The sequence below is a fragment of the Salvelinus alpinus genome, chromosome 25 (assembly GCF_045679555.1).
Source record: "Salvelinus alpinus chromosome 25, SLU_Salpinus.1, whole genome shotgun sequence".
Lineage (NCBI taxonomy): Eukaryota > Metazoa > Chordata > Actinopteri > Salmoniformes > Salmonidae > Salvelinus > Salvelinus alpinus.
In genome coordinates, this window is record NC_092110.1 from 26509266 (window position 1) to 26527395 (window position 18130).

Genomic DNA, 18130 nt, shown 5'->3' on the forward strand with positions numbered 1-18130 from the left:
ATAATGTTGAAGAGGCGCCTGAGATTGAAGAAATTAGTTTTGATAAATCATGGAAATAAAATAGCTGAAAAAATGTTGGCTCACTATTTAAAAAGATGGAGAACAAGTTACGCTACCGATACTTGGAGTCAAAGTATTGATATTATATCATCCAAAATAATAGCACGCTATGTCACTTTTTTTTCTCCCCCAACACTAATTGCTACATTGGCCCCATTGTTTGAACCTGAACAATGGCCGGTTGGAGCGGAGTGTGAGAATAAAGGAGGTTCTAAAGCCCTCCACTTGATCTGATCTGTGTAAGTGGGCTTGTGGAGTTCTTTACAGCCACCCTCCATTAATCCATTGTAGCTCCTCTCTAAAGCACTCGGAGGTGGTTATTAACTCACAGGGAGATGGGGAGAGAGATGCTCTGGGAGGACAGGGAAGAGAGATGGAGAGAGTGAGAGGTGCTGATAAGAGGTGTGTGTGTGTGAATGGTAGGAGCTCTCTGTCATTCACAGCAGTCTCTTTTCTCTCAGCGTCAGTGTAGGGGTAGGATATAGCAGTGTGTCACAATATCCATCGACTGACTTCCCCCATGGTGAAATGTGGATTCAGAATTCAACCAGGATTTCTTCTTAATTCACTGTCAGAATTCTCCAAGGTTCCGTTGCCAGGGGTTACCATGTGTTCTGTGCATCGTGTGGTTTCACACTTGATGTCTTCATACGTTATCTGTACATCTCTATATGTGCTAACATCAAACAGTATGTTCATGATGTCCTTGGAAGGAGAAGTCTGACTGTTTAGGTAGGAAGTAATGTTCTGGTTTCACTTTCAATGGACCCACAGGTCTGTTCTTCCAGTGTGAATGTGGTCTTTAATTGAACATCCACAATTCCACCGTTTGTCTCACATCAGAAAGCGACAGCCAACTGCACTGATCTGTCTAACTCGCAAACAGTCATGGGATAGCTAAAAAGAAGTTGGGCAACAATATGCTTTCTTAACATTCGAAACTGTTACCAAGGTGACATAGTCCACTGAGAACCCCGTTTCATCCTCCAGTCAGAGTTAATCTTACCAAAAACCATAAACCTTTCGCTTATATTGATGATTTTTTATTTTCATGAGCAAGTCTTTACTGCCTAATTCTACATCTAGCTAAGGTGTTTTGTGGTGGTAGAATCGGTATTTATTCAATTCAAAAATGTGCACGTAAATGTCTGCTTGCTGGCTGAACCAGTCTCAAATCAATCCATATGAAATGAAAGGCAGGAATGCTAACATTGTCAGTTCACACACTCCATACAGAATACTCCCTCTAGCTAGCTAGCTATTGTAGTGAGGTTCTAGCTAATGCACAAATTAGTTTTCATGAAATCTGGCAGTCAGATACATGCTGATATCTGGGAACCGTCTCATAACTTTGGTGCCGTACAAATTCATCAACAACCGGGCAAACTAGCTACCGTATGGCCATTCAAACAAGCTTGCAATAGGGTGTTGGTTGGAGCAAGTTTGCTCAAGTGATCAAGCATGGTTTGCCATAGCAGCCAGTGCGTCATAGCTACCGAGACTGGAGTGATTTTCAGAATTAGGAACTAGTGTTAGGCGGATACGCAATTTTTTATTTCTTTTTTAGATGAGTTCCACATCCTACAAGACAGATTGGTCTCTGCAATTTCGGGATCCTTGGGACATCCCTAACTCATTGAAGTTGACATTTAAAATAGGTAAGGGTAAAGGTAGGGACGTCCCAAGGATTCCGGATAGCACTGACCAGGACAGATCAGTTGAGGGACGAGGGTTGAGTGACACCACCTGACGTGACAATGTGCCCAGTATAGTTTATTAATTAGCTTATGTTTTGATAATAAAATTAATTAGCTGAACAACCATATGAACCATCGATGAACTCTGTACTCGCAGGATGTTACTGCCAGGTCCACACCATGGCTATTAACTCTCACCCCATTCCCACTCCATTACCCAATTATTACAGTAAGATGGAACCATACTATGTGGTTTCCCCCAAAGCACCAGCACTACCCTATCAGTATGTGAACCCTTTGGAATTACCTGGATTTCTGCATAAATGTTACATAAAATTTGATCTGATCTTCATCTAAGTCACAACAATAGACAGTGTGCTTAAACTAATAACACGTTATTTTATTTTTCTTGTCTATATTGAATACATAATTTAAACATTCACAGTGTAGGTTGGAAAAAGTATGTGAACCCCAAGGCTAATGACTTGTAGAAAAGCGAGTCAGGAGTTGACTAACCTGGAGTTGAATCAATAAAACGAGATTGGAGATTTTGGTTAGAGCTACCCTGCCCCATAAATAAAAACACTCACAAAATTTGAGTTTGCTATTTAGAAGAAGCATTGCCTCATTGCCTGAACCATGCCTCGAACAAAAGAGATCTCAGAATACCTAAGATTAAGATTTGTTTCCTTGCATGAAGCTGGAAAGGGCTACAATAGTATCTCTAAAAGTCAGTCCACGGTAAGACAAATTGTCTATAAATGGAGAAATTTCAGCACTGTTGCTACTCTCCCTAGGAGTGGCCGTCCTGCAAAGATGACTGCAAGAGCACAGTGCAGAATGCTCAATGAGGTTAAGAAGAATCCTAGAGTGTCCGCTAAAGACTTACAGAAATATCTGGAACATCTTTGTTGAAGGGTCTACGATACGTAAAACACTAAACAAGAATGGTGTTCATGGGAGGACACCATGGAAGAAGCCACTGCTGTCCCAAAAAAACATTGCTGCTCGTCTGAAGTTCGCAAAAGAGCACCTGGATGTTCCACAGCGCTACTGGCAAAATATTCTGTGGACAGATGAATCTAAAGTTGTTGTTTGGAAGGAACACACAACACTATGTATGGAGAAAAAAAGGCACTGCACACCAACTTCAAAACCTCATCCCAACTCTAATGTATGGTGGAGGGAGCATCATGGTTTGGTGCTGCTTTGCTGCCTCAGGACCTGGACAGCTTGCTGTCATCAACGGAAAAAGGAATTCCCAAGTTTATCAAGACATTTTGCAGGCAAATGTAAGGCTATATGTCCAATTTGAAGCTCAACAGAAGTTAGGTTATGCAACAGGACAACAACCCAAAAGACAGAAGTAAATCAACAACAGAATGGCAGAAGACAATATACCTTCTGGAGTGGCCCAGTCAGTCCTGTCCTCAACCCGATTTGAGATGCTGTGGCATGACCTCGAGAGTGGTTCACACCAGGCATCCCCAGAATATTGTGGAACTGAAACAGTCTTGTAAAGAGGAATGGTCCAAAATTCCTCCTGACCATTGTGCAGGTCTGATTCGCAACCACAGAAAACGTTTGGTTGAGGTTATTGCTGCCAAAGGAGGGTCAACTTGTTATTAAATCCAAGGGTTTACATACTTTTCCCACCCTGCACTGTGAATGTTTACACAGTGTGTTCAATAAAGACATGAACAATTATAATTGTGTGTGTTATTAGTTTAAGCAGACTGTTTGTCTATTGTTGTGACTTAGGTGAAAATACAATTATGACCAATTTATGCAGAAATCCAGGTCATTCTAAAGGGTTCACATAATTTTCCTTCCCACTGTAACTGTAATTTCCCTAACCCCTGTTTAAGGATTTATTTAACCTGACAGACTTGGATAGGTCTCCACCAATATACTTTCACCAATCCTGTAACTTGATATCAGTTAAATCAAATCAAATCAAATCAAATTTTATTAGTCACATACACATGGTTAGCAGATGTTAATGCGAGTGTAGCGAAATGCTTGTGCTTCTAGTTCCGACAATGCAGTAATAACCAACAAGTAATCTAACCTAACAATTCCACAACTACTACCTTATACATACACACACACAAGTGTAAAGGGATAAAGAATATGTACATAAAGATATATGAATGAGTGGTGGTACAGAACGGCATGGCAAGATGCAGTAGATGGTATAGAGTACAGTATATACATATGAGATGGGTAATGTAGGGTATGTAAACATTATATTAAGTGGCATTGTTTAAAGTGGCTAGTGGTACATTTTTACATAATTTCCATCAATTCCCATTTTTAAAGTGGCTGGAGTTGAGTCAGTATGTTGGCAGCGGCCGCTAAATGTTAGTGGTGGCTGTTTAACAGTCTGATGGCCTTGAGATAGAAGCTGTTTTTCAGTCTCTCGGTCCCTGCTTTGATGCACCTGTACTGACCTCGCCTTCTGGATGATAGCGGGGTGAACAGGCAGTGGCTTGGGTGGTTGTTGTCCTTGATGATCTTTATGGCCTTCCTGTGACATCGGGTGGTGTAGGTGTCCTGGAGGGCAGGTAGTTTGCCCCCGGTGATGCGTTCTGCAGACCTCACTACCCTCTGGAGAGCCTTACGGTTGTGGGCGGAGCAGTTGCCGTACCAGGCGGTGATACAGCCCGACAGGATGCTCTCGATTGTGCATCTGTAGAAGTTTGTGATTTTGGTGACAAGCCGAATTTCTTCAGCCGCCTGAGGTTGAAGAGGCGCTGCTGCGCCTTCTTCACAACGCTGTCTGTGTGAGTGGACCAATTCAGTTTGTCCGTGATGTGTACACCGAGGAACTTAAAACTTTACACCTTCTCCACTACTGACCCGTCAATGTGGATAGGGGGGTGCTCCCTCTGCTGTTTCCTGAAGTCCACAATCATCTCCTTTGTTTTGTTGACGTTGAGTGTGAGGTTATTTTCCTGACACCACACTCCGAGGGCCCTCACCTCCTCCCTGTAGGCCGTCTCGTCGTTGTTGGTAATCAAGCCTACCACTGTAGTGTCATCCGCAAACTTGATGATTGTTAGGCTCTAGGCCTATAATGTTGAGGAAGGGAAGGAGGAATATAGGCCTAAAAGTTATGTCCTCTGAGAAGCGTTGCGAGAAGCGAGGTATGCTTCTGGCTAAAGCCTAGATTGATGGTCTCTGTGGGCTAGACACTCCCTTTCCCTTACCCCTCGTCACGTCCTTAAACCTGATGCTCTTCTCTGGGAACAAATAGAAACCAGTTCCTCAGAAATGAACTGAAACACCCCTCACAGGTTTTCATTGGTACAACTAAGCAGAACAGGGTGGAATGGAATCTCAGGATGTTTTCATCATAGTCAGCCGGGAGCAGGACGCTCACTGAACCCTTTAGGACACACTGTCATCTTAGGGCTGAGTAATGATTTCAAAACAGTCCAGAAAGAAAGCCTTTTGCACAAAAATAACTCAGCCCTACTTTACAGAGCTGTATTTCCACTTCAGTAAAGTTCATCTTGTTTAATTGTATTCCTTTTCACCTTGTAATCCCGTCATGGGGGGAAAAAAGCACATCTTATCCTTTTAATTTTACAATGGCGGTTGGCTATTACAGTGGTTGACACGCACGAGCACACATGACAATCTGTGGCCCAGAGTTACGAGGGGAAGTAGCAAGGGTGTGTGCCTGCGGCGATAGGAAGTGAGTGTTTGTGATGTCATAGTAAACGCTCAGTGTTATCATTAGGAAACCTGCTCTTTGTTACCCACTGAAGAGGAAAGTTTCCTTCAACTAACAGTTTAAATAACTGCCAAAGCTTCGATATCCAGGACAGGAGTTATGTTATGCAACCAGAAAACATACCACACACACAACATTTTAATAAAACCCACCATACATAATATTTTGATAGCCTATTTCTGCATTTTAATGTGTATTGACTCTATGTTCAGCCAGCGAAGGCTTCCTCTGGAAGGTTTCCTGTCTCTGGTCTTTCTCATTTTTTTTGTTGGCCTGTCTTGAGGATTATGATCAAACCTGACTGGGAGATAAAAGGGCTCCGATGAGGCCTTTTGGATGGAGCCTCATGGCCCATAAATAGAGATGCTGCTGCTGGGATAGTAATTGCAGCCAGTTGAATTTACCAAATGGGACCAGACAAAGAGAGAACGGAAACCATAAGTTGTTGAGCAATTAGTGGCCTGGGTAGGCCTCTGCTTTTACCGACGGCCCCTGTCTACTGTATGCCTCTGCATACTGGGGACACACACACTCACAGACCACTGTACAGTATGCCTGTATCTGAGAGGCAGAGTGAGTACTTACTCAGGGATAGTGTGTCTGGATGTGCTCTCCTAGTCTCCCTGTGGGATTCATGCGCCTCATTACCTCTCATCATGCAGACGTACAGGAACCAACAGCATCTGCCTGGGAAGTCCTGTACAGAGAATGGATGCTCCTCAATAGTCATACATTACAGGGCTTCTTCTTGTCCCCTTTCCCATATCTGCAGTGATATAAATGGTGCATTCATGCAGTCTCCTTTAAAGTAGTCTCTAATGTGAGGATTTAAGTCGATGCCAACTGCTAAGGGCACACAACTCCAAACTAACACACTTATCAAGACTGACAGTCTTACGGGGGTGAGACAGTTGCCATGGTGACAGAGAAGCCTGAGTGGTGTGATGTCCTGGAGCCCCCTGAAGAGAGAACAGTCTGACCTGTGTGTGGCTGACACACACACAGCCTGAAAGATGATGGAGGATGGCTTGTCAAGATAAGATGGGGCCTGGAATGTTTTGCTGGTTATTCATATTTTGCTCCCCAGGGGTGTGAAAGTAATGCGGGAAAATCGAGATCACAAATATCACCTATTATTATCCCATTACTTGTTTGTGATGTCGACTTGACTTTCAGAAATCAGAAGTAAGCACTCATCTGTACAGGCTACCCTTCTCTTTGTTCATAGTTTTTGTTCATAGTTTTAAGTCCAGTCTTTCTCAAGAGTATTGGCTCAGCCAATGTCTCAGGTCATGGTCTTATTAATCCTGCGGTCAGTGTTCTTTTTTGTTGTCTGTGAGTGAAGGTCCATCTGCTAATGCCCTGTTCTCATCCTCTCCCTATCACCTCCCTATCCCTGCAGGATGGCAATTACATTTTCTTTCTACCCCGTCGAGATGGGGCTGGCTGGACGCTTTGGCCGACATTGAATCCCCCTTCAGTCTCTGCTCTGCCTCTGTGTGCTGGTTAAGCTGTACCACTGCCCTCCCTAATCAACCCCTTTTATCACTACCCTCTTCGTTCCAACTCCATCCTCTCTGTCTCAGACAGAAAAACTACTGTTAGGCCTAGATCCAATCTGTGAAATATGGAATGTTCTGGCTAGGATCACACCATATACAAACACACCTCGTCAGCAGAAAAAGCTTTCCTCTTAGAGGTGTCTGAAGTGTGAACATAAACTCATTGTTGTGACAGAGTGGAGAAGGAGCATATCAGTGGGTGATTTAGAGGCTTGTTTTCACAGAAGTTGAGAGAAATGAGTTGGGATTCTTTCCTTATAAAGGTGGTTCAACTTGTTTAGCCTACCTGCTGTCAGCAGATCTGGCTCTATATGAGGCCTGAGGATACAGGTGCCCTGGGCCCGTATCCACAAAGCATTTCAGAGTAGGATCTGTCCATAATCATATTTATTATGATCTATGTAAAAGGCAAAACTGATCATAGATCAGCACTCCTACTCTGAGACACTTAGTGGATAAGGGCCCTGGTCATGACCTTTAACCTCACTAGCTATTGAGATCCATCTATTTAGAGCTTTCAGTATTTGCCTGGGTGTGTTTGTGATTTTAGATGTGTTCTTTTAGACGAGAGAAGCAGGTGAACGTTTATTTCACAGTCAATAGTACAATAGAAAAGGATTAGGCTACACTCAATGTTATTCCTCTTTGTTTGTCTGTTAATCTTTCGGTTTACAGTACATCTTGATACAGTTGTAGCCAGACAGTGTTTTACAGTTGATGCTGGTGGTTAGGCTTGGGAATTGCCAGGGACCTCACGATACGATATTATCGCGACACGTGCTGATACGATATGTATTGTGATTCTCACAGTTCTATATGTATTTCGATTCGATACTGCGATTTTTATTGCAATTTGAAGTTCCAAACCAGAGTTATTTTCTGGCTTAAAACGGGGCTTAAGTGTTGCGTGGCAATAAGTGTTGTCGGCCATTGGTTTTAAAGCTAATTTCCTTCAATTGTACACATTTTGCCATGCAGCTGAGAGAAAATGTTGCTGTTTTAAACGTGAAAAAGTGCTTAGGCAGACTGCCCAAGGAGAAAATGTGTTTTGATCAGGGAAATAAAAACGCTTAAAACATATTGGTTCACTATTTCAAAAGAAGATGGAGAACAAGCTATAGGATGAAAATACTGGATTTTGCCGCAGGTACAGCCGACTTGCGCTAGCTAACGCTACCTACAGTAGCAAAAAAAAATATATATACTTGGAGTCAAATATCGCTATAATATCGTCCCAAAATAATATTGCGATATGTAACTGTATAGATTTTTCCCCCATCACTGCTGTGGTCTAGCTGAGTGAAATGAGTGACTTATGTTTGTAAGAAGCAGCAGCAGTAGTCTAGGCTCCATGCCCAGTCAGTCCATGAACATTTCATTAGCTGTTCATCACAGACGGGGGCTTGAAAGGCACATCATGGAGAGCTAGGGAGCTGTTAAATGTATGTGAGGCTAGATGTGATTTTTATACAGTTATTATGCTGTGACGCTTCTCATTTTAGAGGCAGCTTGATGTCCTTGATTGGCGTTTATGGACATGTTTTCATAGACGTCAACACAATAAAAATAAACGATGATAAGGGGTCCCTCTATTGAGCCAAGTACATTATACAGTATGAATAGCATGCAGTTCAGTTCAGCAACATCACCTGCCCTTTCTACTCTCTGTTGGAAGCTCTGTTTGACGGATGTAGAGTTGTTACTTCTCCTCCCACTCATTCACTTACCTCCTGGTTGACTCTATCCCTCGTTATGTATGCAGGAGGAGAGGATGGAGGGAGTGCATTGATCACGCTGAACATGGGCTGAAAAGAGGGCTCCTATTGAGTTGTGCACACACACCACTCCAGCTTAGCCACTGTGTTTTAGAGGCACACAATGATCCACCCACACACACTCTTTCCCACACACACTACCACACGAGAGAGGGCTTCAGAAACGAGCATGGCAGTTATACCTTTCGTGCTTTGCCTATGTTCATACAGGGCGTTCACTCACGACTCTAGAATGTAGAGAAAACGGGGCAATTCAAGAGGGTGCTACGAAATGAATGTCAAAACGTTGTTTTCTTTGCCCTATGTCATTATATCACATACAATGAATCATTACATTGTTCTCTACAGTATTATAACCTTAATATAGTGGTATTTGACAGTGTTGATGAAATAACGTTAATTTGCTGTGACCATTGCTAGTTTAGGCCACGCCTCTCTTGGTTGTATTTCTTCCATATTTGGCTTTGGGATGTGGTACAGTACAAGCTTTACGCATGTTGGATCAATCAAAAACCAATTTGATATCCACGTCATTTTCATCTCCAGATCCTCGGCTATATTGGCGATCAATCCACGTTGAGGGGCTGTTTTCTATGGCGATTTAAAGGGAAATAGTCAAAATACTCAATGAAAATAGGAAGAGATTGTCTTCTCGGAGGGTGGATATTGAAATTTGTAAATAAATATATATAAATTTTTTTATTCTGCGGATTTCATTTAGTAAAAGCCCATGTTTTCACTCAGAGACCAGCAGCCACAAGTTAGCTTGTCAGTTGCCATTCGAAGTAAGCCCGTGATGACATTGCATTCACTCTAAACATGCTACATTTTTCAAGTAAATCGTCAAACTTTTGAACCATATATGGTAGATACATGGGGTTTGGACTATTGTTTTCCTGACGCAACTCTCTATTGAATGAACATATTTCTCTAAATTTAAATGAAATAATCATTTTATGGGTGATAACCCTACATCATATTTTTTACCTAATCATCCACACAGTAATTTCTCTTATTGTGGTCATCCTCCCTGCTGCCAAGCCGTTTTACTACATTTACCACTGTGAGGGATTTTATTAAAGCATTTAATTCTGTTGAGAAAAGAACCTGTTTGACTTGCCAAGTTGTTTCCTCCAGCTGAGACATTTATTGTGAGCGGAGTGCAGAGTGAAGGCCATGTTGTTCTGAGCAGGTCAGAATAGATCAGTCACAGTGTGATGTCAAGACAGCAGGCGCTGAACAGTTATCTGGCTGATTCTCTTTCTGCTTTCAGAGCCAGACATGAATTTAGTAATGAACCAACATTTTTAAAAGGCTTTTCATTCTACTGTTCACATGACCAATACACTACTAACAAATAGGTCTAGTTTATTGTGACTGTTCCATTTTGACTTCACTTTGGTTCCTGTAGAGGCTTGTATGGACGGAGACCCTGTTCTGCTCTACAGTGCCAGCTTTGTGCAGGATTGTAGTACCCTCCTCCCATACACTATGTGTTGGAACTAGCCAACTCTTCAATAGCCTGAATGAGGCTAGGATTGAAGTGTATTGTTTGCCAAAAGTAGCAGACTGCAATTTAATTTCCCAGTAATTTAAGTCTGATTCTCCCTGACAGATGTAGCCAACGGCTCCAGTTCGGGGTACCGGCCGCCCCCCAGGACGAAAGAGGTGGTCATCAATGGGCAGACGGTCAAGCTCAAGTACTGCTTCACCTGTAAGATCTTCAGACCACCGCGTGCCTCTCACTGCAGCCTTTGTGACAACTGTGTCGGTGAGTCACTGTTGGGCCACACATGCTGGGAGGGTGGGTGGACTGAAGGTGAAGTGTGTGTGTGTGTGTGTGTGTGTGTGTGTGTGTGTGTGTGTGTGCAAATGTGTTTGCCTTTGTGTGCAGATATTTTTCTATGTCTCAATTTGTGTTTGTTTTCTGCATGTTTGTGTGCTCTGTATATACATGTAGCTAAAAGCTATGTCATGTCACGGGGAGTAACATTCCTCCTTAGGAATGTTAAGACTATTGACTTCTATGGTGTTCGACAGATGAAGCATTGGTCTTCCAGCCTTCTCTCCAGGCCCACCTGAGACTGTGATCACTGCTCAGCCTCCACAGAGCCACAGCCTCCCTCTTGCTGTGTTCTCCTGTTCTTTTCCCAGAGTCCCCATTTGGCTAGGGATTTATGGGCTCATTAACACTGAGCAGAGAAAGATGGGTGACACAACTGTCATTATGAAATCTGGAGCCCCCCCTTGTTTCATAACTCACTCTGAATCACCTCACCCCCTCAGGCCTGTTCTGTTGTGGGGAGATTGGAGCTTTTACAACACTCAGAGGGACATTGTTTTCACTGAACAACTTTCTTCCATCCTCCTCCATCTCCCTTTCTCCACCCTCATCCCCCCCACCTGCAGTGCAGCCTGTCTGTCCCTCTCTCCCTATCTTTTTGTAGTGGAAAAGCAGGCCACTCCCTGAAGCAGTAGAGGAAGAAGCGGGAGGATTTGCTTCTCTCTTCCACACAAGCAGTGAGCATGCTCTCTCTAGGCTTCTCACTGACTGGCTTGTCTGAGATTCTGTGACTGACCTAGGGCTTATCTCAACCTCTTCGAAACGAATCAAATAAAATGGTATTGGTCACGTACATATACTTAGCAAATGTACTTAGCAGATGTTATCGCGGGTGTTGCGAAATGCTTATGTTCCTAGTTCCAGTCTGGAATATACACTACCGTTCCAAATTTTTGTCCATGAAAATAACATCAAATTGATCAGAAATTCAGTGTAGACATTGTTAATGTTGTAAATGACTATTGTAGCTGGAAACGGATGATTTTTAATGGAATATCTACATAGGCGTACAGAGGCCCATTATCAGCAACCATCACTCCTGTGTTCCAATGGCACGTTGTGTTAGCTAATCCAAGTTGATCATTTTAAAAGGCTAATTGATCATTAGAAAACCCTTTTGCAATTATGTTAGCACAGCCTAAAACTGTTGTCCTGATTTAAAGAATCAATAAAACTGGCCTTCTTTAGACTAGTTGAGTATCTGGAGCATCAGCATTTGTGGGTTCAATTACAGGTTCAAAATGGCCAGAAACAAAGTACTTTCTTCTGAAACTCGTCGGTCTATTTTTGTTTTGAGAAATGAAGGCTATTCCATGTGAGAAATTGCCAAGAAACTGAAGATCTTGTACCTGTGTACTACTTCCTTCACAGAACAGGGCAAACTGACTCTAACCAGAATAGAAAGAGGAGTGGGAGGCCCCGGTGCACAACTGAGCAAGAGAACACGTACATTAGAGTGTCTAGTTTGAGAAACGGACGCCTCACAAGTCCTCAACTGGCAGCTTCATTAAATAGTACCCGCAAAACACCAGTCACAACAAGCTGTTGACGTTGTGGGAAAGGTTATTTTCCTGGTACCACTCCACCGCCACGCAGTCATGGGTTAACAGGGAGTACTGGATGGGGCTGAGCACGCACCCTTGAAGGGCACCTGTGTTGAAGATCAGTGTAGCGGAGGTGTAGTTGCCTACCTTCACTACATGGGGACGGCCCGTCAGGAAGTCCAGGACTAAGTTGTACAGGGCCCTGAGCCTAGTGTTGAGCTTGGAGGGCATTATGGTGTTGAAGGCTGAGCTGTAGTCAATGAACAGCATTCTTGCATACACTACTGGTCAAAGGTTTTAGAACACCTATTCATTAAAGTGTTTTTCTTTATTTTTACTGTTTTCTACATTGTAGAATAATAGTGAAGACATCAAAACTATGAAATCACGTAGTAACCAAAAAAGTGTTAAAAAAATCAAAATATATTGAGAGATTTGTCAAATAGCCATCCTTTGCCTTGATGACAGCTTTTCACACTCTTCACCTGGAAGGCTTTTCTAACAGTCTTGAAGGAGTTCACACATGTACTGAGCATTTGTTGGCTGCTTTTCCTTCACTCTGCGGTCCTACTCATCCCAAAACATTAATTTGGTTGAGGCCAGGTCATCTGATGCAGCACTCCATCACTCTCCTTGGTCAAATAGCCCTTACACAGCCTGGAGGTGTGTTGGGTCATTGTCCTGTTGAAAAACAAATGATAGTCTCACTAAGCCCAAACCAGATGGGATGGCGTATCGCTGCAGAATACTGTGGTAGCCATGCTGGTTAAGTGTGCCATGAATTCTAAATAAATCAGTGTCACCAGCAAAGCACCCCTCACACCATCACACCTCCTCCTTCATGCTTTATGATGGGAACCACACATGCGGAGATCATCCGTTCACCCACACCGCATCTCACAAAGACTGTGGTTGGAACCAAAACTTTCCAATTTGGACTCCAGACCAAAGGACACATTTCCACCAGTCTAATGTTCATTGCTCATGTTTCTTGGCCCAAGCTAGTCTTCTTATTATTTGTGTCCTTTAGTAGTGGTTTCTTTGCAGCAATTTGTGCATGGAGGCCTGATTCACACAGTATCCTCTGAACAATTGATGTTAAGATGTGTCTGTTACTGCATTTATTTGGGCTGCAATTTCTGAGGCTGGTAACTCTAATGAACTTATTCTCTAGAGTAGAGGTAACTCTGGGTCTTCCTTTCCTGTGGCGGTCCTCATGAGAGCCAGTTTCATCATAGCGCTTGATGATCTTTGCGACTGCACTTGAAGAATCTTTCTGGATTGACTGACCTTCATGTCTTAAAGTAATGATGGACTGTTGTTTCTCTTTGCTTATTTGAGCTGTTCTTGCCATGATATGGACTTGGTCTTTTACCAAATAGGGCTATTTTCTGTATACCACAACACAGCTGATTGGCTCAAACGCATTAACTTCTTATGGCTGAGTTCCCGTTAACGGGATCGACTTGACAACAGCCAGTGAAAGTGAAGGGCGCCAAATTCAAACAACAGAAATCACATAATTAAAATTCCTCAAACATACAAGTATTTTACACCATTTTAAAGATAAACTTGTTGTTAATCCCACCACACCATCTGATTATGTTAGGTCAGTACCTAGTCACAGAAAAACACAGCCATTTTTCCAGCCAAAGAGAGGAGTCACAAAAAGCAGAAATAGAGATACAATTAATCACTAACCTTTGATCTTCATCAGATGACACTCATAGGACTTCATGTTACACAATACATGTATGTTTTGTTCGATAAAGTTCATATTTATATCCAAAAATCTTAGTTTACATTGGCGCGTTATGTTCAGTAATGTTTTGCCTCCAAAACATCCGGTGATTTTACAGAGAGCCACATCAATTTACAGAAATATTCATCATAAATGCTGATGAAAATACAAGTGTTATGCATGGAACTTTAAATAAACTTCTCCTTAATGCAACCGCTGGGTCAGATTTCAAAAAAACTTTACGGAAAAAGCACACCATGCTATAATCTGAGTACGGCGCTCAGACACAAAAACAAGCCATACAGGTACCCGACATGTTGTGGAGTCAACAGAAGTCAGAAATAGCATTATAAATATTCACTTACCTTTGATGATCTTCATAAGAATGACTCCCAGGAATCCCAGTTCCACAATAAATGTTTGTTTTGTAAGATAAAGTCCATAATTTGTCAATACCTCCTTTTTGTTCGCGCGTTTAGTTCAAAAATCCAAATTCACGACGCGCAGGCACACTTAGTCCAGACGAAAAGTCAAGAAATTCCATTACAGTTCGTAGAAACATGTCAAACGATGTATAGAATCAATCTTTAGGATGTTTTTAACATAAATCTTCAATAATGTTTCAACCGGAGAATTCCTTTGTCTTTAGAAACGAAAAGGAACGCAGCTACCTCTCACGGGGCGCGCCTGAGTGAGCTCGTGGCACTCTGCCAGACACCTGACTCAATCAGCTCTCATTCCCTCATCCTTCACAGTAGAAGCATCAAACAAGGTTCTAAAGACTGTTGACATATAGTGGAAGCCTTAGGAAGTGCAATATGACCCCATAGACACTGTATATTGAATAGGCAAACCTACAAACCTCATATTTCCCACTTCCTGGTTGGATCTTTTCTCAGGTTTTTGCCTGCCATATGAGTTCTGTTATACTCAGACATCATTCAAACAGTTTTAGAAACTTCAGAGTGTTTTCTATGCAAATCTACTAATAATATGCATATTTTAGCTTCTGGGCCTGAGTAGCAGGCAGTTTACTCTGGGCACCTTATTCATCCAAGCTACTCAATACTGCCCCCAGCCATAAGAAGTTAAGAAGGAAAGAAATTCCACAAATTAACTTTTAAGAAGGCACACCTGTTAATTGAAATGCATTCCAGGTGACTACCTCATGAAGCTGGTTGAGAAAATTCCAAGAGTGTGCAATTCTGTCATCAAGGCAACGGGTGGCTATTTGAAGAATCTCAAATATATATTTTAACACTTTTTTGGTTGTTACATGATTCCATATGTGTTATTTCATAGTTTTGATGTCTTCTCTATTATTCTACAATGTAGAAAATAATAAAAATAAAGAAAAACCCTTGAATGAGTAGGTGTTCAAAACCTTTAACCGGTAATGTATATATTTTTGTCCAGATGGAATAGAACAGTGTGCAGTGCAATGCTGATTGAGTCATCCTTTGGATCTGTTGGAGCAGTATGAAAATTGAAGTGTGTCTAGGGTGTTGGGTAAGGTGATCCTTAAAAAGCCTTCCAAAGCACTTCATGATGACAGAAGTGAGTGCTACAGGGCAATAGTCATTTAGTTCAGTTACCTTCGCTTTCTTGAGTACAGGAACAATGGTGGACATTTTGAAGAAAGTAAGGTCCAACAGACTGGGATAGGGAGAGATTGAATATGACTGTAAACACTACAGCCAGCTGGTCTGCACATGCTCTGAGGACGTGGCTAGGGAATGCTGTCTGGGCCAGCAACCTTGCGAGGTTTAACACACTTAAATGTCTTTCTGACGTCAGTCATGGAGAACTGGAGCTAATAACAATAATGATTGATTGGATTTCCTTAACACGGGAACTTCCTGTTTGTTTCTTCTTATAGGACGGGATGAGTTGAATGGAGACGTGATCTGATTTGCCGAAGGGAGGGTGGGGTGGGCCTTGTAGTCCCAGAAGGGGGAGTAGCAATGGTCAAGAGTCCTCGATGAGCATGTAGCGTAGGCGATGTGTTGATAAAACTTTGGTCGTTTTTTCCTCAGATTTGCGTTAATAAAGTCCCCAGCTAGATTAAATGCAGCCTCAGGATATGCAGTTTCCAGTTTGGACAAAGTCCAGTGTGGTTTCTTTAGAGCCGTCGTGGTGTCTGCTTGAGGGGGAATATGCACGACCGTGACAATGACCGAAGAGAATTCTCTCGGGAGGTAATGCATTCCAAATCGGGAGAGCAATAGGGCTTGAGTTCTTGTTCTTACCACAATCACACAATGAGTTGTTAATCATGAAACGTGGGAGGAGGGTAACATACACCTTTGTTGCTCCTTGTTTCAGCAAGGTGCCTTCGGCTGCCTAGGTAACGCACCTTCCTGCAAGAGCACATGTAGTCAGGAGCAGAGAAGAGCTGAGGAGAGGAACATTTGCAAGATTTTATTTTATTTATTTATGCTATTCAAACGATTACAATGGTGATCATAGTCATTTGGCTGAAAAATAACCATCATCCAAAATTCCAGAACGGTGACAGCCCTGCTCATCACATTCTGTTTACTTTTCTCTTCCTTAAGCTCCTCTCCCAGCTCCCTCACAGCATGCACATTCCTGATTATCTTTACATACCTCGTAGCATTGAGATTTAAATGGCAAATATCCAAAAGCTGTGTATTTCGATAGTGTTCCAAATATAGATTGTTTAAGCTAAGTGCCAAAATTCACCTTTTATTCTATTGTATTCATGCATGCCCAGGCATATTTTGGAGGCACGTTGCCAGAACTGAATCCTGACAGTAGGTTCTCTGAGACTGGATTCTGGCTTTGTGAGATTAATAACACACACACACACACACACACACACACACACACACACACACACACACACACACACACACGGACGTGCATACAAACCGACACAAACCGCCTCATCACCAGACATTCTGTCTTTTATTTCAATTGAAAAAGTGGTGTCTGAAGCAATCTGCCTGAAACTGTACTGAGTGGTGTCTGAAGCAATCTGCCTGGAAAACTGTACTGAGTGGTGTCTGAAGCAATCTACATAGTAACAGTACTGGCACACTGGACTCTACTATAATGGTCCTTTGCCTCCTGTCAGCTTCAAGTCCTCACACAGTCAGACAAGTCCCTAATGGAGGTCTCTCAGGATGTTATTATCCATGTGCCCACAGTACCACTCATTCACAGACCCACTTAACTCCGCAGCAGATTTGGGCTGTGGACACACAGCCTCCCTCCCCTCTGTGCAATAGCTCCTGTTTGAATAGGCAGCAGCAGTCTGAAACAGTAGCTAATCATGCCAGGGCTCAAAGGGAAGGCTCACTTCCTGTAATTTGGATGTAATGTGGGATGTGGATCATTTCCATTATAATCACAGTTCACATTCTGCCAGGGAGGTTTAGGTAGGAGTGTGGTAAAAGTGCCAAGAAGGCCCACTGCTGTGTGTGTGTGTGCGTGCGCCCCAGGGACAGGCACTTTAACTATAAATAGCAACATTTAATTTGCCATCAAGGTGGAAATGGTGAACTGTATGTGGGTTACATACTGTGTGTCTGTGGTGCTTTGAATATACTGCTGTTTTTCAGAGGCATACCTCTACCTACCTTTGTACCTGACTGTAGCCAGCTTCCTCTTGCTGGCAGGTAGGCAGTGTCTCAAAGCTCTAGTACACTCAATATAAATATTCCATCTCCACCTTATTCTCTCTGTCTCTGTGTCTCTGTTTCTCTGTCATTCTCTCTCTCTGCATCCTCCCCCTTTCTCGCTGTGTATCTCTCTCTCCCAAGCATCATTGCACTTGCTTAATGTGTCTTTAATGTGAGTTTCTCTCTTCTTTCCCGCAGAGCGTTTTGACCACCACTGTCCCTGGGTGGGGAACTGTGTTGGGAAAAGGAACTACCGTTTCTTCTACATGTTCATCCTCTCCCTCTCCTTCCTCACAATCTTCATCTTCGCCTTTGTCATCACACATGTCATCTTACGTAAGTAATTGACAATAAAGATTGTACACACACACACACACACACACACACACACACACACACACACACACACACACACACACACCTCTTCCTCCTGGTTCTGGTTGTGTCAGAGCAGCTAGCCAGCAGGCTGTAAGTGGGCGGGCGTTGTGAAGCCCAGCAGTATTCTGGCTCCTTACCATC

The 18130-nt window shown here is 42.7% G+C and overlaps 1 protein-coding gene across 6 annotated transcripts in view; it reads left to right on the forward strand.

The window, feature by feature from the left end:
* LOC139553739 (palmitoyltransferase ZDHHC14-like) overlaps positions 1-18130 on the forward strand; it is a 99332-nt gene that overhangs the window by 61387 nt on the left and 19815 nt on the right. For all 6 annotated transcript variants that reach the window (XM_071366361.1, XM_071366358.1, XM_071366363.1 and 3 more), the window contains exons 4-5: positions 10452-10607; positions 17810-17947. In XM_071366361.1, the coding sequence (XP_071222462.1) occupies positions 10452-10607; positions 17810-17947 (294 nt within the window). The remainder of the gene's footprint in view (positions 1-10451; positions 10608-17809; positions 17948-18130) is intronic.